This window comes from Aulonocara stuartgranti, assembly GCF_965226115.1.
Source record: "Aulonocara stuartgranti genome assembly, chromosome: 7".
Classification (NCBI taxonomy): Eukaryota; Metazoa; Chordata; class Actinopteri; order Cichliformes; family Cichlidae; genus Aulonocara; species Aulonocara stuartgranti.
Window position 1 is genome coordinate 66,136,763 of NC_138945.1, and position 24,180 is coordinate 66,160,942.

At 42.2% G+C, this 24,180-nt stretch overlaps 1 protein-coding gene across 6 annotated transcripts in view; it reads left to right on the plus strand.

The window, feature by feature from the left end:
- Positions 1-24,180, plus strand: part of mical3a (microtubule associated monooxygenase, calponin and LIM domain containing 3a) — a 79,470-nt gene that overhangs the window by 33,380 nt on the left and 21,910 nt on the right. For 3 of the 6 annotated variants that reach the window (XM_082542555.1, XM_082542557.1, XM_082542558.1), the window contains exons 3-24: positions 470-877; positions 1,298-1,505; positions 1,600-1,716; positions 1,837-1,938; positions 2,469-2,624; positions 4,671-4,771; positions 5,959-6,216; positions 6,818-6,933; positions 7,282-7,408; positions 7,539-7,632; positions 8,312-8,459; positions 10,175-10,371; positions 10,540-10,658; positions 10,787-10,843; positions 11,010-11,186; positions 12,010-12,105; positions 12,415-12,498; positions 15,977-16,087; positions 20,175-20,279; positions 20,664-20,850; positions 21,492-21,586; positions 21,711-21,804. In XM_082542555.1, coding sequence (XP_082398681.1) covers positions 599-877; positions 1,298-1,505; positions 1,600-1,716; positions 1,837-1,938; positions 2,469-2,624; positions 4,671-4,771; positions 5,959-6,216; positions 6,818-6,933; positions 7,282-7,408; positions 7,539-7,632; positions 8,312-8,459; positions 10,175-10,371; positions 10,540-10,658; positions 10,787-10,843; positions 11,010-11,186; positions 12,010-12,105; positions 12,415-12,498; positions 15,977-16,087; positions 20,175-20,279; positions 20,664-20,850; positions 21,492-21,586; positions 21,711-21,804 — 3,028 coding nt within the window. In that variant the 5' untranslated portion in view covers positions 470-598. Of the gene's footprint in view, positions 1-469; positions 878-1,297; positions 1,506-1,599; positions 1,717-1,836; positions 1,939-2,468; positions 2,625-4,670; positions 4,772-5,958; positions 6,217-6,817; positions 6,934-7,281; positions 7,409-7,538; positions 7,633-8,311; positions 8,460-10,174; positions 10,372-10,539; positions 10,659-10,786; positions 10,844-11,009; positions 11,187-12,009; positions 12,106-12,414; positions 12,499-15,976; positions 16,088-16,559; positions 16,623-16,802; positions 16,917-17,044; positions 17,150-18,695; positions 18,810-19,062; positions 19,165-20,174; positions 20,280-20,663; positions 20,851-21,491; positions 21,587-21,710; positions 21,805-24,180 lie in introns of all 6 variants that reach the window. The other 3 variants (XM_082542560.1, XM_082542556.1, XM_082542559.1) reach the window with 3 other exon arrangements.

A 24,180-nucleotide genomic window follows, 5' to 3' on the forward strand; every position in this document is an offset into this window, starting at 1 on the left:
AACTTAACATAAAATAATGAATATGTTAACTTGAGCTACTCTCCTGGGTCTCCAAAATCTTAACTTATGTACGTATCAGATATTCCTTCTAAAACAATGGTCAGGATGGAGGCATTTGATGAATTGACATACGTGACACTCAAGAAGTTGCAGGTCATGAATGACATAAACTGATGTGGTTTTTAATTAATGTTGTTTGTTTTTACTGTGCCAGATCAGAAATTGTTCATCGCAGATTCACATCTGTAGGATTTGTGAATGTAGTGCTTTGGAGGCCTGACATTAAGTGTTTGATGTAAAATATTGTACAACAAATCATCATTGTAAAATTCTCCATTTCACACATGTGAGAAAACTATAATCTTTCATGTTTTCTTTTCCAGTTTTGTTACATTTGTAACAATATGTATGTTTTTTTTTATTTATTTATTTTAATACTTTTTAATTTGTCGCTCTTTCTCTTTTACAGAATGAAGATTCCTGAGGCTGGGAGTTAAAGCTCTCTAGCAGAGAGAGGGTTTTTCCAGAGCTGAGGCTGGACCCAGAAGCCCCTTTCTGGGGGTGAGGGGACCTCACAGCCCGGGAGTTAGTCTGGACCATGGGAGATGGAGGTGCCGGTGCGGCTGGAGGAGATGGGGTGAATCAGTCCCATGTCCTGTTTGACAACTTTGTCCAGGCGACCACATGTAAGGGCATTCTCAAGGCCTTCCAGGAGCTATGTGACCACCTGGAAGTAAAGCCCAGTGATCACAGGATCTTCTATCACAAACTCAAGTCCAAACTCAACTACTGGAAGGCCAAGGCCCTCTGGGCCAAGCTAGACAAGAGGGCCAGCCACAAGGAGTACAAGAAGGGCCGTGCCTGTGCCAACACAAAGGTAAGGCAGCATAATTTGAAAATCGTTGTTGTTGTTGTTGTTTTGTTTTAAAGCTGGATTTTGTGGTTAGCTTGGGCTCCTGTTCCCATTCACATCTAACAGACTGAACAATATGATCCTCAGTATGTTGATATCTTTATTTTTCTTCCACTAGGCTGAAGATGTCTTCACTTTGGGCTTTGTAGTTAGGGAGTTGCTCATAATTATAGTAGAAGATAGATGTATCTTATAATGGTAAAGCCTATTAAACAGCTATAGGCTAGACCGTTTTATTAAGTTGAGTGTTAGATGCTAGTGTGGGGTTTTACACACTGAAGCTTGAATAGGTGGATTATGAGTCGAGCAAGAAAGCAAGTTAAGAATAGATTCGACTTGCTTCCTTAAAACCTGTCTGAAACTTCTGTGTCATTTTCTGTTTAGTGTCTGATCATTGGTGCGGGGCCATGTGGCTTGCGTACAGCCATCGAGCTCGCTTTCCTGGGGGCCAAAGTTGTGATTCTGGAGAAGAGAGATGCCTTTTCTAGAAACAATGTGCTGCACCTCTGGCCCTTCACCATCCAGGATCTCAGGGGTCTCGGGGCCAAAAAGTTCTATGGGAAGTTCTGTGCTGGTGCTATCGATCATATCAGTGAGTAGACATGATTCTCTTGAGCTCTTCTACTGGTACTAATACAAAATATATCAAAGTTATTTTACATATTCTTTCTCTGTGTGTGTTCTAGGTATTCGGCAGCTTCAGCTCATGCTTCTCAAAATGGCACTCCTGCTGGGCATCGAGATCCACGTGAACGTAGAGTTTAAAAGCCTTATTGAGCCTCCTGAAGATCAGGAAAGTGAAAGTTAGTAAATGGAGCAGCTGCCAAATGTGTCCAAAAGTGCATGAAACTATCTGTCAGAGCCTATGAGTGTCGACTCTGTTAATGCATTTCTGTCCGATTACACATTCTGTGTTTTCTTAGGAATTGGCTGGAGAGCTGAGATCCACCCTAGGACACACCCCGTCAGCGAGCTGGAGTTTGATGTCATCATTGGAGCAGATGGAAGGAGAAACACGTTACCAGGCGAGTTTGCATGCGCAGACTGGGAATAATGCATCAGTAATGCATTTGACTAAATGAAGCGGCACTGTTTGTCGAGTTGGAGGCCAGTTAGAATGATTATGATCTCACTTCGTGTGCAGCTGTGGTTGGGTACCTGACCTCGCTCTGCTCCTCACGGCCGAATGAGCATTTGTGTACATCTTAGCTTCTGCGTTCAACTTCAGACAGTATTTGCTCTCCAAGCACAGTTAATAGGAACTGTTGAACTAGGTCTGTTTCCTATGAGTGTTGGGACGCACACATGGAGACCTCAGTGGAGCTTTGCACAGGAGTGTTTCTCCTCTAATTCGACTGTTTTGGAGAAGGCGGTCTGCAGGACAGACGATGTCATGAAATTGTAGATGCTTCTAGATATTCTATGTATTGTATGCGCTTAAAAGTAGCGTGATTTTTAACATTTCTAATTTATGTTCTTTTACTTCACTAACGGAGTGAACAGTTACTGGTTTCTAACCTTGAGGCCTTCCTCAATCATCCGTGCTTTTCTGTAGGGTTTCGGCGCAAGGAGTTCCGGGGAAAGCTCGCCATCGCCATCACTGCTAACTTCATTAACAGGAACACAACGGCAGAGGCAAAAGTTGAAGAGATCAGCGGCGTGGCCTTCATCTTCAATCAGAAGTTCTTTCAAGACCTCAGAGAAGCAACCGGTCTGTCATGGCTCCATTCTCCTCCATTACTTTTTGTCTGTGTAACAGTTACAGTGGGGCAAAAAAGTATTTAGTCAGCCACCGATTGTGCAAGTTCCCCCACTTAAAATGATGACAGAGGTCAGTAATTTGCACCAGAGGTACACTTCAACTGTGAGAGACAGAATGTGAAAAAAAAATCCATGAATTCACATGGTAGGATTTGTAAAGAATTTATTCGTAAATTAGGGTGGAAAATAAGTATTTGGTCACCTCAAACAAGGAAAATCTCTGGCTCTCACAGACCTGTAACGTCTTCTGTAAGAAGCTTTTCTGTCCCCCACTCGTTACCTGTATGAATGGCACCTGTTTGAACTCATCATCTGTATAAAAGACACCTGTCCACAGCCTCAAACAGTCAGACTCCAAACTCCGCCATGGCCAAGACCAAAGAGCTTTCGAAGGACAGCAGGAAAAGTATTGTAGACCTGCACCAGACTGGGAAGAGTGAATCTACAATAGGCAAGCAGCTTGGTGTGAAAAAATCAACTGTGGGAGCAATCATCAGAAAATGGAAGACATACAAGACCACTGATAATCTCCCTCGATCTGGGCTCCACGCAAGATCTCATCCCGTGGGGTCAAAATGATCATGAGAACGGTGAGCAAAGATCCCAGAACCACACGGGGGGACCTGGTGAATGACCTGCAGAGAGCTGGGACCAAAGTAACAAAGGTCACCATCAGTAACACACTACAACGGCAGGGAATCAAATCCCGCAGTGCCAGACGTGTTCGCTGCTGAAGCCAGTGCATGTCCAGGCCCGTCTGAAGTTTGCCAGAGAGCACATGGATGATACAGCAGAGGATTGGGAGAATGTCATGTGGTCAGATGAAACCAAAGTAGAACTTTTTGGTATAAACTCAACTCGTCGTGTTTGGAGGAAGAAGAATACTGAGTTGCATCCCAAGAACACCATACCTACTGTGAAGCATGGGGGTGGAAACATCATGCTATGGGGCTGTTTTTCTGCCAAGGGGACAGGACGACTGATCCGTGTTAAGGACAGAATGAATGGGGCCATGTATCGTGAGATTTTGAGCCAAAACCTCCTTCCATCAGTGAGAACTTTGAAGATGAAATGAGGCTGGGTCTTCAGACATGACAATGATCCAAAACACACCGCCCGGGCAACAAAGGAGTGGCTCCGTAAGAAGCATTTGAAAGTCCTGGAGTGGCCTAGCCAGTCTCCAGACCTCAACCCCATAGAAAATCTGTGGCGGGAGTTGAAAGTCCGTGTTGCTCGGCGACAGCCCCAAAACATCACTGCTCTCGAGAAGATCTGCATGGAGGAATGGGCCAAAATACCAGCTACTGTGTGTGCAAACCTGGTAAAGACCTATAGTAAACGTTTGACCTCTGTTATTGCCAACAAAGGTTATGTTACAAAGTATTGAGTTGTATTTTTGTTATTGACCAAATACTTATTTTCCACCCTGATTTACGAATAAATTCTTTACAAATCCTACCATGTGGATTCATGGATTTTTTTTTTCACATTCTGTCTCTCACAGTTGAAGTGTACCTCTGGTGCAAATTACTGACCTCTGTCATCATTTTAGGTGGGGGAACTTGCACAATCGGTGGCTGACTAAATACTTTTTTGCCCCACTGTATGATGCAGTTTAAGAATTTCGGGTACTACATAAAACATAAAACATGTGCTTTTGTTGTTGTTGTTGTTGTTGTTGTTACTGGTAACTGCAAGATCTGGAGAAGCAAAAGGAAGCAGTTGATGCCAAAAATAAAAGTAATTGGACAAATAATCTGTGCTCTGATCATAGTTAAAAATTGGTCAGCGCACTCAATTAAAATACTTAGGTTTGACGCCAAGCCGGCCACAGTTTGCCGCTGACATGACAATGTCCCCGAGGCTCTGGTTATGTGCTTTGAAAGGCATAATTGCTGCTCTTGTGCTCAAATGACGTCAGGATTGTCAGCTCTGTTAAAAAGGAAAATGATTGTGTTTGTTATGTAACACTACATCTTTCTGTTGGTCATTTTAGGCATTGACCTGGAAAATATCGTCTATTACAAGGATGACACGCATTACTTTGTGATGACTGCCAAAAAACAGAGCCTGCTGGAGAAAGGAGTCATTCTACATGTGAGTGATTAAAGCCTACAGCGCTTGCTCGTCTCTGTATGCTTGTTCAAACCAACAAAATTAGTCCTTCTCTCTCTTTTCTGCCTTTTTTTCTTCACACTCTTTCATTGTTTTTCAGTCTTTTATTCTCTCTGTAAATTCCTCCAGTTTTTTCCCTAATGGTCTAATCAAGCCAATGGTATTCTGGAGCAAACTGCCAACTTAAGCACTTGCTACTTATTTGTGTCCTCGCTAAATACGGGAGTTTCCTTTCCATGGCCACTTTGCACAGGAAACCGGAAAGACCTTTTGGCATGTCTGTCTTTGTGTAGTGATATTAATAAAGGATATAGATGCATAAATGTCTGCATTAAGTTTTAAGCAGAGATCTTTTTAGCTGTTGTTGTTTTTGATTTGTGCATGGATGTGCAGCTCTTTGTTTTTATGGGGAGTTAATGACGTTTGGGCATACACTGAGGTCCAAAGACAGAGTGCATTTGGATTATGTAAGCACGACTACAGTGCAGTATGATGAGCTCCTTTTATAGCAATTAAACAGCTCAGTGTAGCCATTTTTATTTTTTAATTTTGAAAAGATAGAGGAAGACAGAGGCTAGTCAGCACAGCTCATGGCAGAACTACAAATCAGAAAACAGCCCCTGTTAATATCTTCCACTGCCCCACCCTTCCCGTCACGCACCACCACTGGAAGACCAGAGAGCTTGAAGATGGAAGAAATGTATCTCTTACCGCCCTCTGTGAAAACATGTCACTATCAAAGCGTGCAGTGATTTGATGCTACATGTTAGAGAGACTTCATACCAGTGCAAATCCTCTGGGCTCTATGTGGTAAAGGGGTTGTATAATTCATATTGTATCATATTCAATTCAATCTTAGACCCTACTATAATACATACAGAGAAAAACCCAACAATCATATGACCCCCTATGAGCAAGGACGTTGGCGACAGTGGGAAGGAAAAACTCCCTTTTAACAGGAAGAAACCTCCGGCAGAACCAGGCTCAGGGAGGGGCGGGGCCATCTGCTGTGACTGGTTGGGTTGCAGCAGATGGCCGGGCATATGAAGCTCTTAAAGCTCAAAAATCTTAAATCTTAACTTACAATTGGGGAAATCGTTTCCTTTTATTTATTTCTTATGAATTTTTCATGTTAAGGCCGCTTCTTATCTCACCTGCTTCTCCTGCAGGACTATGCAGACACCGAGCTTTTGCTCTCCAGAGCCAACGTAGACCAGGCTGCCTTGCTGTCTTATGCACGTGAAGCTGCAGATTTTTCAACCAACCACCAGCTGCCCACACTGGACTTTGCCATCAACCATTACGGCCAGCCTGATGTAGCAATGTTTGACTTCACCTGCATGTATGCTTCAGAAAATGCCGCCATGGTGCGCCAACGCAATGGGCACAAGCTGCTAGTGGCGCTTGTTGGCGACAGCCTGTTAGAGGTGAGAGGAATGACGATGACTTGTGATCGACTCTTCCTTTTCTTGCGTTGGGACTTCACTAGAATAACTGAAAAATTGACTGTGTAAAAATGTCGTACTGGCCCTTCATGTAAGTCTGTAGTTGTTTTAGTTTTTCCTTCTCTGAAAAAAAACTCCCAAAGTGTATTTTGTTCCGATTGGCTGCCCCTCATGTGGCTTCTGCAAACATACCCTGGTAAAAGTACCAGGGTATGTTTGCAGAAGCCACATGATCATTTCAGTGAAACTCAATCATCATTGTGGCTACGACATAAAGAAATCTGCTTAGGAAAGCACAAGAGTAGAAATAATTGTTTGGAAACGAAGCTTTGTACTGTCTGAATCTGAGCGTTTTCCTTACTCGGATTGTGCTGATCTCATTGTTTGAAACTTTGGACACACTTCATATAAGCAGTAATGCAACATATCAAAAGCATTTGTCCCCTTTAAAGATTTTCAAGAGACTGTTTTAAAATTCTTAAGATTAAGGTGTTGATTTAAAGCTCGTTTCTATCTCTGATATTTATTATAGTTTGCATATTTGACCATATTTGGGTATTGAATGTGCTTACTTTGTCTCCAGCCCTTCTGGCCCATGGGGACTGGCATAGCCCGAGGTTTCCTGGCAGCCATGGACTCGGGCTGGATGGTGAAGAGCTGGGCCCAAGGAAAAACCCCTCTTGAGGTGCTGGCTGAGAGGTGAGAGCGTGGAAACATTAATGCATGCACGCCAAGACCTGTTCTGTTCTTGTGCTCATACATATCTGCAGCCACACTCTTCGATGTGCTTTCTCTTCAGGGACACCCTTTTATCTCAAAGTGCTTTACTAGGAAATGTGAGATTTCAAGCATCAGTCCCACCTCTGTTAGTACTAATAGGATAAGAGTTTGTAGTAAGGACTGACTGGAATGTGCCCGTAATGTTCTGTTGTGACGCTGAGAGCAATGTGATCGCGATTTGCTACTGCATTATCATATTACACTGCTGCTTTTTTGTTACATTTCACTCAGTTAAGGTCGCCCAATGGGGATGCTTTTGTTTTTTAGGGAGAGCATATACCGCCTTCTGCCTCAGACCACACCAGAAAATGTCAGTAAGAACTTCAGTCAGTACAGTGTGGATCCTACGACTCGTTACCCCAACATTAGCCTCAACTTCCTCAAACCTAGCCAAGTGAGTATGAGCACTAACAAGCCACAGTGCCTCTTTTTAAGATTTCATTATTAGCTTAAACCAGGTTGTGTTTGATGCTATTATGCAAATACGCTTTTTCATGCGAGAAATGATCATCTTGACGTTGCAGGTGCGGCACCTGTTTGACACGGGGGAGTGCAGGGAAGTTCGCATCGAAATCGAGAACGTGATCAACTCATCAACCCCCAAGTTGGCCAGGAATGGTTTGTGTCTTTTCTGCTTGTAGATGATATGGCATAGGCTGGTTAATCAGTGTAGGAGTTGCTGCCGTCACTGTTGCTGAAATGTAATACTGAACTATTTTCACTCTAGACAACTGCCTGCTTGACAAGCAGTTGCAAGGTAACACAAAGCCCGAATGCATGGCGTTGCTTTTCAGGGACCTTTAAAAGTTTTAACAAATTTGATGAGTCTTTCTGTATATTTATGAATGGCGTGGATACTGGAGTGATGAAACCTTTTGGAGAGACTCCATGATATTTCCTTTGCGTATACTAACTCGGTTATTGATCCACTCACTCAAGCTCCATGGCTATATCGAGCATTTAAAGCCTCTTGTAGCTGTTTAAAGTTTTCATGTGAGTTCTGCATCCTTTCCTAACCTCCCATTTGCATCCTTTGCTTCTTACATCAGTAAAATCTTTACATTTCATGGTTTGTAATATTTCTCCATGGGCTTATTTAAACACTGATTCTAGCATGAATGATGGGGCCCCATTGCTGCTCAGCCTTGCCTGACCCAAGGCTATGAGATTGCTCAGCAAGAGACATGTAACGCTGCCCAGAAACAGTTTGTGTTTCCTTCCCTGCTTACTTCAGATGCTGTTCCACCTGCAGATTTCACACCAAGCATTTAATTTTGTCTTCTTTCCCATACATCAGAATCCATAGCTCGGTCCAGTAAGCTGCTCAACTGGTGCCAGAGGCAAACAGAGGGCTACAGGAATGTTAATGTGACAGACCTCACCATGTCTTGGAAGAGCGGCCTGGCCCTTTGTGCCCTAATTCACAGATACAGGCCTGATCTTATGTGAGTATCTAAAGAAAATGCATCTAGAACGCGGAGATTGACATTTCATAGATGGAAAGGTTTTTTGTTTGTTTTCCTCCCCCAGTTTGTGAACTTGTACAAACCTTGCCAAGTATATCCCATTGTGGTTTAAAAGAAAGGACTGAAACTGCTTCGTTTCAGAATGACTGGTCTGCCGTGTTTATGTGTTTGCTGGTTGCAAATGATGTTTACTGCCTGGTTGGGACCTTGTATATCATTGTAAATGAGGTGACAGCCACCAGTTAAAATACCCCCATGGGTCTCCTAGGGCTGAGATGTCCTCATTTCCCCCTCTCTTCTCCCACACACAAGCATACATGAACGCTCTGCTCACCCTCGCATACAATATAAATAACGCAATCTCCATCCACAATGCCTAATGTGGTTTGCTATCCTCTGGAGACTACACGGCAATTAACATTATAAGCTATTAGAGCGTTTCTCCTGCCCGACCTTTACAAAGTAGGGTAGCAGTTGTTCTTTGCTGCTACTGATGAGCCAGAAGGATGAGTGAAGGAACCTTTGGAAAACTGCCGTCATGTGTGTTTGTGTAAATGATGGTTAAGATAAATAATGGAGGTCCCACTCAGCGCTTGTTGTGATGTTGTAATGCATTTAAATGGATGCTGTTTGCAGCTGAGATGTATTGATGTGCCATGTTAATGGTATCTTCAGCTGCGGTAATGAGGACATTTACGGTAATACTGTCCACCTGCTTTACACGAGTGCTTCATCATTAGTGTTTGTGGTTTATTTCCAGTACAACTAAAGCTGCGGGACAGTTTTTCTCTTAAATGTTGCTGATTCATCACTAACTGTGGGATACTTGATAGATTTATACTCTTAAACCAAACAAACATGCACACTGGGGGCACATCAGTCCATACAACTCTACTTAAACGTGTTATCAATCTAGATTGTGCATAAGGTTAAGTCCTGCACCTCAGCATCCTCACTTCTCTGATAAAAAGCAGTCAGTTTTTCCCATTTTCTAGTAAAGATTTCTCCTGTTGATCTTACACTTAGGTCAGCTTTTTATCCTCTTTAGGAAGACGGAAATAAAAGACCTCCACTATTTTACCGAGCATCAGATGTTTTTCCCCAGAATGATAGATTCTTTTATTCGTGTGTGTGTATTAGCAGATCTGCATTCAGCATTTTTATTTTTTTATTAGTTTTTATTTCATTTTTTCTTAAAGCTGCTATAAAGTCTGTGAACAATTTACGAATGTTGCGAAGCTCATTGATTTTTGTTTTACAGCCCACAGCCTTATTGTTTTGATTTGGTTTACTCTTACTGTTCTTGCATTGTTGTTTGCCACTAACAGTTTTCAGCTAGCTCAAGAAAACAACGGACAGTTTAGTGGCATTAAAACCAGATACTTTTACTCAACAGTTGATTTAGAACAGCGAAAATGTGACCTGTTTTTGGGTTTAAAAAATAAATTATTGCAATATCTTTTTTTTTTTTTTTTGAATGAATGAAACTCTAAGAGCACACGCTAGTCGTGGTTTAATTGGACCTTTTCAAGTGTAATTTATATGACCACAAGGATCAAGTTCTTATATTTTTGATATGTAATATACGTTTGTAGTTCAAGCACCTATCAGCCCCATTCCCTTAGTTTGCATTTGAGATGCTTGGCATCACTACTTGCCTCTCACTGTCTGTGGTCTCTCTTCTCTGTTCTCAGTGACTTTGATTCCCTGGATGAACGAGACCAGGAGAAGAACAACCAGTTAGCTTTTGACGTGGCAGAAAGGGAATTTGGCATCTCACCATGCATGACGGGCAAGGAGATGTCCTCTGTGGTGGAGCCAGACAAACTCTCTATGGTCATGTACCTCAGTCAGTTCTATGAGATGTTTAAGGACACAGTGCCACCTGGAGGTGAGAGATGGTGCTACAGTGGGAGTTTTTATTCTGTAATTTTCTTTTGAGAGACATCGTGACGATCTCTGATCAGAAGGGTCATTTACTCAAAAAAAAGTATAATCTTGAAAGAACTTTAAATTGCTATTTTCTGTTAATGTTCTTATTTCACGGATATCTGTTCAGATAACCAAAATCTGAGTCCAGAAGAGAAGGCTGCGTTGATATCGAGCACAAAGTCTCCCATATCTTTCCTTAGCAAGCTGGGTCAGAGCATAGCAATCTCCAGAAAACGAAACCCCAAGGTCAGTGTCTGAAACATGCCAGTATATCTCACTTCTTCCTAAAGCAACAAAATCAGCATTTCATCATTTATTTATTTAACTTTTTTTTTTGCTGAGGGGGAAAATAGCACATGACTTTTCTTCAACAGGACAAAAAAGAGAAGGATTTAGACGGGAAGAGAAGGAAAACCAGCCAGTCTGAAGATGTGAGTATTTCTGACAGCAGAGCGTCTCAGATGTTGATCTTGTGATTAGTGCTTGAGCAGTCTAGCCAACCAGAACCAACTAATTAATCCCACTAGACTGGCAGTGATTGCCAAAAAAGTTTAGCTGTTTTGTTGTGTTTTTTCTCCCCCGACTACTTTCTCACAGGACGAGGTATCGAGGACCAATCGTGACGACAGGCCATCTGTTCCTGCGATCCTGTCGGAGAGAAAAATGGATTCTGCTGCTGTGGGGAACAACAACAAAGTGAAGGTCATGGCCACCCAGCTGCTTGCTAAGTTTGAGGAGAATGCTCCCACTCAGCCTACAGGACTCAAACGACAGGTATGGAAGAAACTGGTCGTCTCATTTTGTGGTTTTACAGCTGGTGGAAATCAGGATGAAGCCACAGGGAAAAGATGCAGAGGCCTACTGGATGTTCTAGGAGCTGCGGTTATATTTGCACACTGACTGTGTTTGTTTTCTTAAATCAGCATTGTGATGAACATGTGAATATCATGCTTCATGTCATGACCTGTAGGTCACTGTTTTAATGAGCCCCGCATGCTTATGTTGGTCAGGCTCTGTATTGTTCCTGGGACATGTGGGTGGACTCACAGTGCTGACTGGGCTCGGAGGGCTTGGGTGAACTGGTTCGCAGTGGTCTGGATTTCTTGCCACTGATGACCAACAGAGCAGTGGGAGGGAGAAGTGAGCTTTTGAAACAGTAGACAATAGTGCTGGCGGAGAGAAGAGAGACGTTTTGTAATTGTTTTGGGAAAACTTCTTCTGGTTTGTGTGCCGCTGAAATCTATGAAGATTGCAGATAAGGTCCTAAAAGTCTTATAAGAGTGATGCTTTTTTTTTTTTTTAGGTTAAAAACGTTCTTTTATTTACATTCTGCATGACATTTACTGTGCATTGTCTCTATAAATATAGAGTTCACCCCACATGATGCACTTATGCTGTCTTGTCATTTCCTTATCTTTTCTGAAGACATATTTTCCTACTGCTGCGTCTCCACTCATACATGATTCACTTCCTTCTTTCTGTTGCTCTCTCCTTGGTTTCCACCCTCATTATGGACCATTTCACGATGCCTTGCATGGTTATTCTGGCCCTTTAATTGGCCATGCTCGCTGTCACTCATCTTTAACTGACTACAAAGGGGGACTCGCTGCCCAATCTGGACCGTCTTTTGCCCCCTTCCCCACCCCCTGTGAAAGAGCCAGTGCGTCTGGCACCTGTCCCAGCATGGAGAAAGGTAAACATTAGCCCTGTAGAGACTAACAGCTAGACTAACCATATATCCCCGTGGTGTTTCATAGTGGGGAAAGCCACTTTGTGTTGAGCTGTCTGACCCTGAGCCCACTTTGTAGTGGGCAGACTTGAGATCTGTTGTGTGAGATTTGGAGAAACTAACACAGTAGCTTGTGTGCAAAACTGTTTGACTGTTTAACTTTCCAGTCAGATAGCTGCACGGTTTCTTGTGCGTGCGTGTTTGTTTGTGTCCAAGAGAGATGGAATTAGAAGCAGAGTCACAGTCATCCTTGCTTCTCCTGTCTTGGTTCAGAGACGCACACAGCAGCAGGAGAAGCTGAGCATTCGGTACAAAGAGATGATCAAGTGTCAGACGTTGCCCAGCAGAGGGGAACAGGTATGGTTAGCTAGCTAGCTATGGTTAGTTATTTAGTTATGTAGCCTCCCCTTCTTAAATACATTGGTGTTTTGGTCTAGAAGCAAGTGGAAGAGACTGTAGCCTCACCAAGCATCACATGACTGTTTTACAATAAAATTGTTTTCGTTTCAAAAAAAGTTTTTGTTTAATCACAACAAAACCTTCCCAGTTATTTCACGTTCTTAAAAAACATCTATATTTATATTTGTGTTTTGTTTGGTAGTTTATTTCTGCACAACTGCATACAAAGGCCAAAAGGTTGATCCTGTTCATCTGGACATCCAGATGAACAGGATCAACCTTTTGGGATTTACTTACCTGGATGATTGAGCATGCATCGAGACAACTGCATACAAAGGCCACAGAAACACGGTCGTCCTGTGTGACTAAGACTTTAACCTGCACAAGTGCAACTGCAAAAAAGAAAAGGAGTGAATGACTTTTGTTATAAAAAGCAAATTATTTGTAAAGAAAAAATATTTTACAGACAAGTTTTTAGTATTCTTGGTGTCACAGATGGAGAAATGCAGCTGGATATGGAGGCAGCTCTGCACTCTAACTATGAATAAAGAAGACGGTTTATGTACTAAAATAAATAGTGAAGTTTACTTTCAATTAAAAAAAGTGTGCTTCAAAAATATAACGTGTCTCTATAAATACGCAAGTTAACATTAATGAAAACCAATGTTTATAAATAATAGCATATAAAATATAACCGTTAAAAACACCCACGACGTCAGTCTTTCCGCTTGTTCCTTTTTAGTACTGTTCTTCTTTTTACACCTCGTCAGTGATTGGCTGGACTCTTTCTAGCCTTCATTCTTCATGGCAGGTTCAACACAGTGCTGGAACATTCTTTAGAGATTTTGGTCAATGTTGACACGATAGCGTCACACAGTTGCTGCAGATTTCGCACCTATGATGTGACACACCCGTCCCACCACATCCCGATGGTGCCCATCTATTGAGATCTGGTGACTGGAGGCCATGCAAGGACTATGAACTCATTGTCATATCCAAGAAGCCAGTTTGAGATCTCCGTTCATGCTGGAAGGAGCCAGCATGATAATATGGGGCACTGTGGGCATAAAGGGTGTCCGTGGTCAGCAACCATACTCAGGTACATTTTTAAACAATGTTCAGTCGGTACTAAAGGAACCAAAAAATATCCCCCATGTCTATATACCATCACCAGCCTGAACCGTTAATAGAAGGCTGTACCTTCATTATGTTGAAGTCAAATTATGACCCTACCACCTGAATGTCACAACTCATCAGACCAGGCAACATTTTTCTGCTCTTCTATTGTCCAAGCTTGGCGAGTCAGTGCAAAATGTCCTGTTCCTAGCTGACAGGAGCAGCACCCGATGTGCTGGCCCATTTGCTCCAAGGTTCAGTGTGTGGTTCATTTTTCATACCTTGTGTGTAATCACTGGGTATTTGAGTTTCTGCTCCCAGCAGTAGGGCAGGGCAAAAATATTTATCACGATATGTATTTGAAAATTTGCGATAACGATCTAACTGACGATATAATTGACGCGAGACAAAGTACTTTACAACTCCACAACTTTGATGTTTTTTTTTGCACTAATAATGTATTTTCACTTAAACAAGCAGCTGTTTTTTTATGTGCATTAAAGCTATATAACTATTTAACAGTGTGGATGCAAATTCCTCGCTGACAGTTTAACCAAAAGGTGTTTCCAGTGGAAACTGGCCGACATATCCTCAGCATAACCATGTATAATATCCACAAAACTTAAAAACAGGTTATACACACACAATACGGTAACATTATGTTGAAGCACAGTACGTATCACTCCGCGAGGCTCCTGACTACGACAGCTGTAATGCTCCGACAATCCATCAAGAGTAGCGGCTTCGTAGCTTAGCAAAGTCGTGCTACAACATTTTTGACAGATTTTCGTGCGCCGTGTACATAAAATCCATTCGAGGTCAGTAAACGCAACCAGAATTCATACATAACGCACACCGGATTATAAGCTGCACGGTCCATTTTTCAGAAAATCAAAGGATTGATTTTAAGTGTGCCGTATTTTCCGAAAAACACGGTAATAACGACGGCCCGCTAGCATGCGCTACCAAAAAATGTGATTAGGTGTATATCTGACGGACGAAAGCTAAACCAGTTCCACACCACTGAAGTTGCAGCATTTTTACAAACCAGTTCTAATTCATCAGTTTCATTCAACGATCCACTTTCGCTCTTCTCATTCTGCGTCGCCGCCAAGCTTTTTCCGCCATGTGCGTATGAAAACAAAGGCACTGCGCATGCGTGTTTTACCCATATTCTATCGCCATATTTCATAGTCTTGTCATTGCCTAACATTATACCGATATGGCCCTGCCCTACCAAGCAGTCTGGACGTTCTCCTCTGACAAAGCATTTTCACCCGTCCCGCTGATTACTGGATTCCTCTTTTTCCATCCCGTTCTCTGTAAACCTTAGAGATGGTTGTGAGGGAAAATCCCAGTAGATCAGCAGTTTCTGAAATACTCAGACCAGCCTGTCTGGCACCAACACCCATGCCACTTTCAAAACCCTTTTCTTCTGCATTCAGATCCTCATTTTGAACTTCAGCAGGTAGTCTGGACCACGTCTACATGCATAAATGCTTTGGGTTGTCGCCATATGTGTAGCTGATTCTCATTAACAAAGTGGCCGCTGAGTATAGTTGGCTGGCCTAACTCAGGTCGACAGAGCACCATTAACTGCCAGAATCAGTTTCCCCTTGCTGACACCTGCTGAAGTTGCCTTTTCTTGTCTCTTCACTAGATTACACATTCACATCACAAGCACTGATTTAAGGCCTCAAATTCTCCTGTTTAAAGAGAATTAATTCACTGCTGTTTTAAAATTCCCTCTCAGTACACAGTAAGTCCCCAGCTGCTGAGTAAATTAGTTGAAAGTCGATTGGAAAGACTGTAAATAAGCTTGATAATCCCAAGTACTTCTCTACGGAGAGTGTTTGGAATGGAAATGTCTCAGAAAGTTGCTCTTATATGCTACGCGGTTTGACGTTTTAATTGTCAATATTGGAGAATTTTTCCATGCTAAACTTTATTTTGAGGTTAATTATAAAACCACTGGAGCATATTTCAACTGTCTTTCCTTTTTTTTAGGGGTTTTTAGGCTTTTTGCCTTATGCAGATTGTGTGTGTGCGTGCGCCAGGCTTTGATATGGTTGTTGTGTGACTAAGCCTAACAAAAAGGAAGTGAAACTACACTAATTCTATTAACTACTTCTCAGTCATATGTATAAGCTGCTACAAATGTAACCTTTTTATTCTTACAGGTTTTGTAAAGCACTATGATATCTCAATGCAGTGTGAGATGTGATAAGTTGAAGTTCAACCATATTCACGTTTAGCAATAGCTCACCTATTATTTTTTTTCTTCATCATCATCTGCTGCTCCTGCCCCTCATCTCTCAAGGCCAGAAGTGGCGCAGACCAGCTGTACAGCTCGGGCTCTCGGAGCTGCCCAAAGAAAACCATTCTGCTCCCTTCTTCCTCCTCCACTTCCTCGCTCTCTCTCCACTCAGAGGTGACACGCAGTCTGCCATCTGTGTCTGTTTGTGTCTTTCTGTCTTCGGCCACAAATCCATGGCCGACCCATTTAGTATCCCCTTACTCTCCTGCTCTAATTATGTGTCCCGAACCCCTGATTTGGCCTCTGCAGTGTGTAGCATAGATGAAAACAAAATGCCGTGTTTCCCCAGGAGGGCTTCAGTCTTGTTTACTTCCCTTGTGAGTGGGTGGTGTCTGTTATTATCAGAGTAGTAGCTTGTTTTCATGCTGACTGGTATATGTTGTTGGGGTGTGATGGCTTGTAAACATATAGCCTCAGGAGACCTGGGCTCATTTTGATTTATTGTCAAGCACTGTCAGGGTTCCTGCATTACAAGCTGTTCTTTAAATGATAGTCAGCAACTGTGTTTTATGCTCATGTCTGTGCGCTCGGTGCCAACTGAAGTGTTAATACACTGTGTGTGTGTCTGCTCATTTCTGTCTTCAAGCATGAATGTAAAAGTCTGGAAGAAGAGGAACTTGAATACTATGAGAGGCCTCTGGCACACGGGGTAAATGACCGACTGCATTCATAGTCGTCTTGCCTCTGCCGCTTCTGTTTCAGTGGTTACTCAGATTATGGCTCGAGTATCTGTAATAAGCTGTTTTAAAGAAAAAATGTCAACATATTAAACAAGTCGCTCATTAGCTCCACCAAAAGAAATCGAGTCTCAACTGAGCTCCCTTGACAGGAGTGGATGCCACTGCACCCAACTGACCCAGGACCCATTCGCATACCTGGTATACAGGAGAGGGCTGAGCGCTTAATCTCCAGGTTTAAAGGCAAACCCGATAAACCACCAAAGGTGAACACTGTACATGAAAATTGCGGTTTCTAAGTGTTTTATTTGCCTCATTTTGTAGCCTACATCCAAGAAAGCACGCTAATGGTATTGGAGGCTAATTGTCACCCCTTCCCTCTCCCTCCCCGAAGCCTAAGAAAAAGCCGTCCCGTTTCTTTTTAGAGCAGTGGTACATGTCCCGAGGCCTGACTGGGGCTCCTGGTTCACCACTCTCCTCTCTTGACTCTGCCAGAAAGGTTCTTTTTTATTTTTTATTTCTTGGATGCTGTGGACTGAGACTCAACCTGTGGCATGTCAGGAAACTTACCACTCATAGAAAGATTTTTGCTACTAACAGGTAGGGCTGCCACAAACGATTATTTTGATAGTCGACTAGTCACCGATTATTTTTGCGATTAGTCAACTAATCAGATCATCATCCATTGGACGTAAAACGTACAGCTTATTGCACCAGCAGCATCTACGAACAGTATTGCTAAGGATTGTCTTATTGCATTGGAGTCACACTGGGTTAAATATGTACACTTGGGTTTTAAGGGGTATTTATTATTTTCTTCTTTTTTTTGGGTTGTATGGAAGCCCCAAACGCAATTTCATTGTTCTTGACAATGACAATAAATAAATAAATACTAAATACTAAAATACTCTTATATAACTATCATTAGCTTACAGCTTTAAGTGTTTAAGGTATGTGCTAACTAAAAATAAAGACAAGATGATAGTTTGTTAAATTTTAATGACATTTGCAGATTGTTTCGGTGAAGTTTAATAAACTCCTTGCTATCTAAAATATAACAGGACACCGGAGTAAATTCTCCAGCATCTCACACTTCTGATAATCAGCTGTCTGCTTGACGTTTATTCAGCTGTGTGAAAACTATAACTTTAATCTCAGCCAAACTGATTTACTTAGGAACAAATAAAACACTGAAAAAAGCCAAACAATAACATTTTTAAGTTATCTAAGTGACTTATATATCATGTTTAACCTGAGTAGCGAAACACGGTGGGTTTGAAAACGATTTGCCAGGAGTCCGGTGTTCCCACGGCTCTAGTGAGCCTAGCCCCCGGCTAGCTATCGAGCTAGTGGGTAACAGACGTCTCCGAAAACGTCGGAGCGCTTTTGAAAATATGTGGTGTCTTGATAAACTGAGCAGATATTTGAGGTTTACACAGCTACATTCCCGCCTGAAAATATGTTAAACGTTTATTTTGTGACCCAGAAAGAATAATAAGAGTAATATTAAAACTAACTAGCTGCCGCCATTGTTGGAAACTGAGCTGGGCCGCGCTATGAATTCTGGGATACAGCTTCGGCTTCTTCTTCTTCTTCTTTGGGGTTTAACGGCAGCTGGTTCCTTGTACATGCAGTGCTGCCATCTTCTGTTTCAGTCCATTATTACACTCTTAAATCCTACCACTTATTCCTGCGGCTTTTGTGATCTTACAAAGCTTCAAACGACGCGTCGACTATTAAATTAGTCATCGACGATTTTGATAGTCGACTAATCGTGGCAGCCCTACGAACAGGAATTAAAGGCTCACTTGATTGTTGCCAATCGATGCTTAAGTATCTCATATCTGTTGTTTTTGTGCTGAATACACTCGCTAACTAAAGGAAATTGCTTTCATTGTTTATTTACTCACTGCATAAATTAAAGGCTTGTCAGCCTGAATCTGAGAACAATGACAGCAGTCTATGGCTTTTACCACAATGAAAAGGAGATTTCATATTTAGCAACGTTTTCCTCACCATACGTCCCTTTGGTGATTTCTCTGCAGAAGCCAGCAAAGCCTCTGGACTCTGATGGCCAAATGCCCTTGTGTGTGCTTAGTATTCAGGAGAGGGCTGATCAACTTGCTTTACAATTTGAGGGCAAGCCAGTCAAACAACAGGTGACTCGAACTATCGACACAGATGGATGATTACAGGTTTAAATATTTGTACATTTTTAACAAAAGCACTTTTTTTGGGTCAACTTTGTCTCACCTAAGTCTTTAACTGACTCTAGAGGAAAGAGAGGCTGTTGTTACAGCAGGATATTACAGAATAAGTAGTAAATCATAATATCTTCTCAGTTGAATACATTAGTATTCTTCTTTAGATTTACTTTAACTTCTAATAACTCTCCTCTCTCCCTCTTTGGAGCCTAAGAAAAAGCCATCACGCTTTTTTATGGAACAGTGGCGCCTGGCCAGCCCCCAGAGTCCCCCTGATTCTCCCCCCACCACGTCTGACACCTTGAGACAGGTAGTCATTTTATGCCTGGAAGGAATGGCGTGTCGTGGCGCTGACACACTAAACGTGCACTTGGCCTGTCAGGAAGATGATGCACCTCACTTTCCAGCACAAGTCGCTTAACGTGATCTCACCTGATGTTTGCTTGAAAGTCGGGCTGCTTGTTTAGAAATGCGAGCAAACTCATTTGTTTAGCACGTTTGCTGTGATTAGTGAGTGCGAGTGATCCGTCACTGTGTCTGAACAGATATTAAAGTAATCTTAGCAGAACTCTGTTATAATTCCCACGCTTATTTGTACTCAGTAGCTGATTTGGATTTTAAGAGCAGCTTGGCAGCAAAAATCTCATCTAGTGTAATTCCCATGTTGACGAGCCAACTTTCAATTTAGCAGAGCGGTGCACAGTAATAGTTTTCGTGGCTTAGGTTTGCCACATGCTACAGTCGACCTAGATTCTTCCCTTTTTAAAGCTCTTTGAGGTTTCATAGATTGAAATCTAATCCTGGTGTAGATTAATTCAGAATTCGACCCAAAGATGATCTCATATGCCAAACACTTGCTGAATTTGGGAATTAGCAACGCAGCTTTGCAGATTTTTACAGATTATTGCAGCTCGTTTATATTTACGGTGCAGCATGAGTGACTTTGTGTGTGCAAGCGAATAAAAACTGCATGACTGCTTTAAGCGAGTTGTCTAAACACTGTGATAGTTGATCTTTTTCCAAATCCAGCTCTTGGTAGTAAACCCAACATGAAACTTTTGAGGTTTTTCTCAGGAACTGTGTTTGCTGCTTTTGGTGGAGCCTCACACACGTCTGAACACTCGACCAGTCCAGCGTGCAAACGCTTCCTTTGTCTTGTGTAAATTCCCTGTTAGACACCATTGTTTGTCTGCTGTGTTTGAGCACTTGTCGCACACACACCTCTTCCTTCTGTTTTTCACATTGTTTTTCATCCATCATTTCTAATGTTTCTCTACCTGTCCTCTTATTTTTCTTTCTTTCTCTCATTGCTGTTGATAGCAGTATGTAAGGATGTACACAGGGGGCGTTAGCTCATTGACCGAGCAGATAGCCAGTCAGCTTCAGTCTCCCAAGCCCACACATGTACCTGAAAAGAGGGATTTGGTAAGCACTCGGGTTGTAGAGTAGAAGGCATGTGGCTACACAGATCACTGCAGCGCTTCCCAGAGAGTGTGTTTTTTGCACATTGTGCTCCTTTTACCACATTTGAACTTCCTTCTCTCCCGTAGCTGCAGAATGTGTTTTCCCAACGAGTCCCTGTAATTTGGACTGCTGCTCGCCTGCAAGCATCCCTCTCTCACTAATGAATAACTTTGGAATTGCTGTATTTTGGAATCATTAGCTTGTAAATAATATCTGTATCCTTCAAACATTTGTAGTGACCTGATGTGAGCGTCTGGCTTAACAATAACTTTCTCCTTGTGCACCAGTTTGAACGTTTCTCTTCATTTATAAATAAAGATAGATTCAGTACTTTTTCCCTTGCAGGGCTCGCTCAGGAAAGAATTCCCTGTCAACATCGGAGGCAGCGATGTTTGTTTCTTCTGCCGAAAACGCGTGTACGTGATGGAAAGGCTGAGTGCCGAGGGGAAGTTCTTCCATCGCAGCTGTTTCAAGTGCGACTACTGCGGCACGACTCTACGACTGTCCTCTTATGCGTTTGATGTCGAGGACGGTAAGCTTTCCAAATGGTTTCAGCCCCACGTGTGCTTATATTTCATTAACTACAAGGTGAAATAGACTGAAATGATCTTGAGTACGATATAATGACTAAAGTGTAAAGCTGCAAAGATGATTCTTCGTTTGAAGACATACAATCTAGAAACGATTTTGACTGTGTGCACGTTTGCTGCCCTCCTGTGGTGTGATCACGCCATGGCCTCTCAGCCTGTTTTTTTTTTTTTTTTTTTGAGCCGAGGAATGCAGCAGAGCCATCTTCTGATTCAAAAAATGAAGTTACAGCCACATAATTTTTCAAAATTTATTGGTTTTAAATATGTAAAAGACAGCTGTAAGAGATTTTTGCGGTAACCCCCACCTCGGACTCAGTGCAGTCTTATGATTCCATATTTTTCCATGCTGGGAGGTGTCTATTGTGCTTAAGGACAGGCAACAGATTGTTCAGTGGGACAGTAGCTTTTTCACGGTCAGCTGTGGGAACAGAACCTCCTGATTTTTCTGAATGCACTTGAGACAAAGGAATTGATTTTTTCCGACAGAGTAGATGCAGCCCACAGACTCCGTGAGGTGAAATTTGCCGAATGCGTTTATTTGTGCATTTAATGTATTTGCTTATGCTCTGTGTGTCTCCTACAGGAAAATTTTACTGCAAGCCCCACTACTGTTACCGCCTGTCTGGGTATGCTCAGAGGAAGAGGCCTGCTCCCTCTGCTGCTCCAGTCACAGCCAAGGTCCATTTTTATTTACTTGAAGAAATCCTGGTGGAAATCAGGATAGGGCTGGAAAAATGTTCTGAGAGTGCTCTCATATCTCCGATAGCAGGGCTGATGTTAAAATCATTTGTGTCATTTGCAGGAGAATCAGACCCCCCAAATACCTACTACGACCGTGGATGCCCCTGGAAGGGCGATGGCAGCAGCTGCCCCCTCGGCTGACCTCCAACCCTCAGGTACTCGACTTTCCTATCTAGCTGTGGCGGCTGCGCCCTGGCGTCTGGCCGTGGGTGTGGGAGTCCAGCTAGGCACCCTCCGCCGCACTCTCTCCCGGACCTGCCACCAGGTGGCACACAACCCCTTAGATTCTCCCTTCCTGTTTACCTACTGCATCTACCTCTTCTGCTGTTTCACCATCAATGTCCTGCTCAGCCTCCTCTAGCATGACTTTTGTGTCCCTTCTTATTTCCTTCCTTGCTTCCTTTTTCTCTTTGCCGACTACTGTCAGTGGGATGTATATAGATCTAGTTTGTGTGACCAAAGCTTCAAAATGGTCCTGTAAATACTGTGAGTCTCTCAGTTGCTGAATTATTTCCTGAAGATGCAGCATTCTTTCTGTTTCTGTTGGCAGTCTCTTTATGACTTGTGATTGGCAGATGGATTCAAACAGTGCTCTGGCGCCATAATCTTAGAAGTGAATGGTGCATCTTAAACCTGTTTGTTTCTTGGCTTGGAAATTATAGAGAGCTGCTCAGAATTCCTTCTGGTCAGCTCTCCAGGCAGCACCATTAACCCTTTGCATAGACCTCCTCATTGCTATTCTGGCTTTTACTGTGAAATGTGGAAGTAAAGTTTAGCTTTCTTAGCCCCCAATCCCCCCCCCCCAAAAAAAATATATCAGTTACCCACTGGTGTGTACATTCAATCTCTATATACTGTTAATGATTGCTATAGAGCTGCCTGTTTTTAATGAAGAGCCAAGCTGTACTCTTTGGTGATTGTAACCCCGAGTGGCCTGTGAGTGCTCTTTTTTTAGCTCGACCTCCTCCTGTGTGACGTGTTTCTTTCTCTGTAAGTTGTTTTGCACCTATTAGTATTCCTCTTCCTAAAACTCACTATTATATGTGATAAAGTGCCTGTATCAGTGCTGTTGTGAGCTTTACCTTTCCCCTTCCGATCAGAGCATCTTAAAACTGAGAGCTTTACTAGTGCTTGCATTGGTGCTTGGGACTGGAGTTTTGTTTTCACCCCCCCTTCCTCTGCCTTCCTGCATTCCTCAGCCTTTCACCCCCCGACAGATTCCTGCCAGAACCACTTGTATTTGCTCGACGTAGTGCGTCTCATCTGCAGTAATTGCTTTGCACACTGTAGCTGAATAAAATCACGGATTAGACTAGAGAGAGCTGAAACCGGTAAGCTTTGCAGAAAATTAATATTTGAAACTTTAATAAGTGAAAGTGTTAATAAGTGTAGGCCTGCCGCAATGTGGCAAGTGTAGTTTATAACTTCAGATGCAAGACTTTATTAAATACTGTAGTCATACTGCAGCCGTGCATACTATAATATATTCTACATTAAGATTAGACAACAAACAACTGCTAATATATTGGTGGAGGTTTGCAGTCAGTGTAAAGTACTGTAGAACAAAGCAATATTTTGCAGGTCTATACATTCGTCAAATATGTGTGCTTGTGCTGCACAGACACCTCCACAAATACATATGCATTATATGGTAAGGACATCCCATGCTGCTGCAAAGTTCAGCAACTGTGGAGTTCTTGGACCACTAAATTAGTGTTTGCAAAATAATAAGAGTTAGACCACTAAACCAAAATCAACCACAAAAAACCCAAAACAGACCCCCAACTGCTGACAGAAGTCCAACCCTGGACTATATCAGATGAAGTAATTACAGTGTTTAGTGATGCAGGTTATTAAAGTATAAATATGTATCAGTTTAAACTTAAGTCTCTCTCTTCTTTGCTGTTTTACGTACTTTTCACTTGTTTTCGAGGAAACATCTATCGTCACATTCATATGAGTCACACATACAAACAGGATTCAGTGTCAAATATCACACATTTAATGAGATCATGGGACTTTAAGGCATTGGCCTTAAAGCAGTGCTAGTGCTCTTTATTTCAATTAGAATTTATCTCTAAGTGACAAGATGACGGCTGTACTTCCATGATAACTCTATTTTAACCCATTTCACTGTCATGAACCTTTGCCAGAGGAAATATTGTCAAAACATACAGTTTTAAGGTTTGCTTCTCAGAATGGGAACAAGGCAAGGCACCAATCTTGTACATTTAAGTATAGAACAATGGCTCTATTTTAAAGTGTGAAACCTATTTGTGTTTGTTGATCTTATTTGCTGTAGGAATATTATCTAATGCAATAAATTCAGTAATAGATCTTAAATCGGTGTCTCCTTGTCAGTTTGTCCTTAATGTACAAGATTACTTTGGTTAAAGTTCTGGCTGCAGATGTGGATGAAAATGCACCATTTTACTAGTTGGATGTGTGATGGATTTGATGCTGTCGCTGATGTAGCTTCACACATACACTGCCAGAATTTGCATCGGTTTTCACATCAGCGTTCACAAATA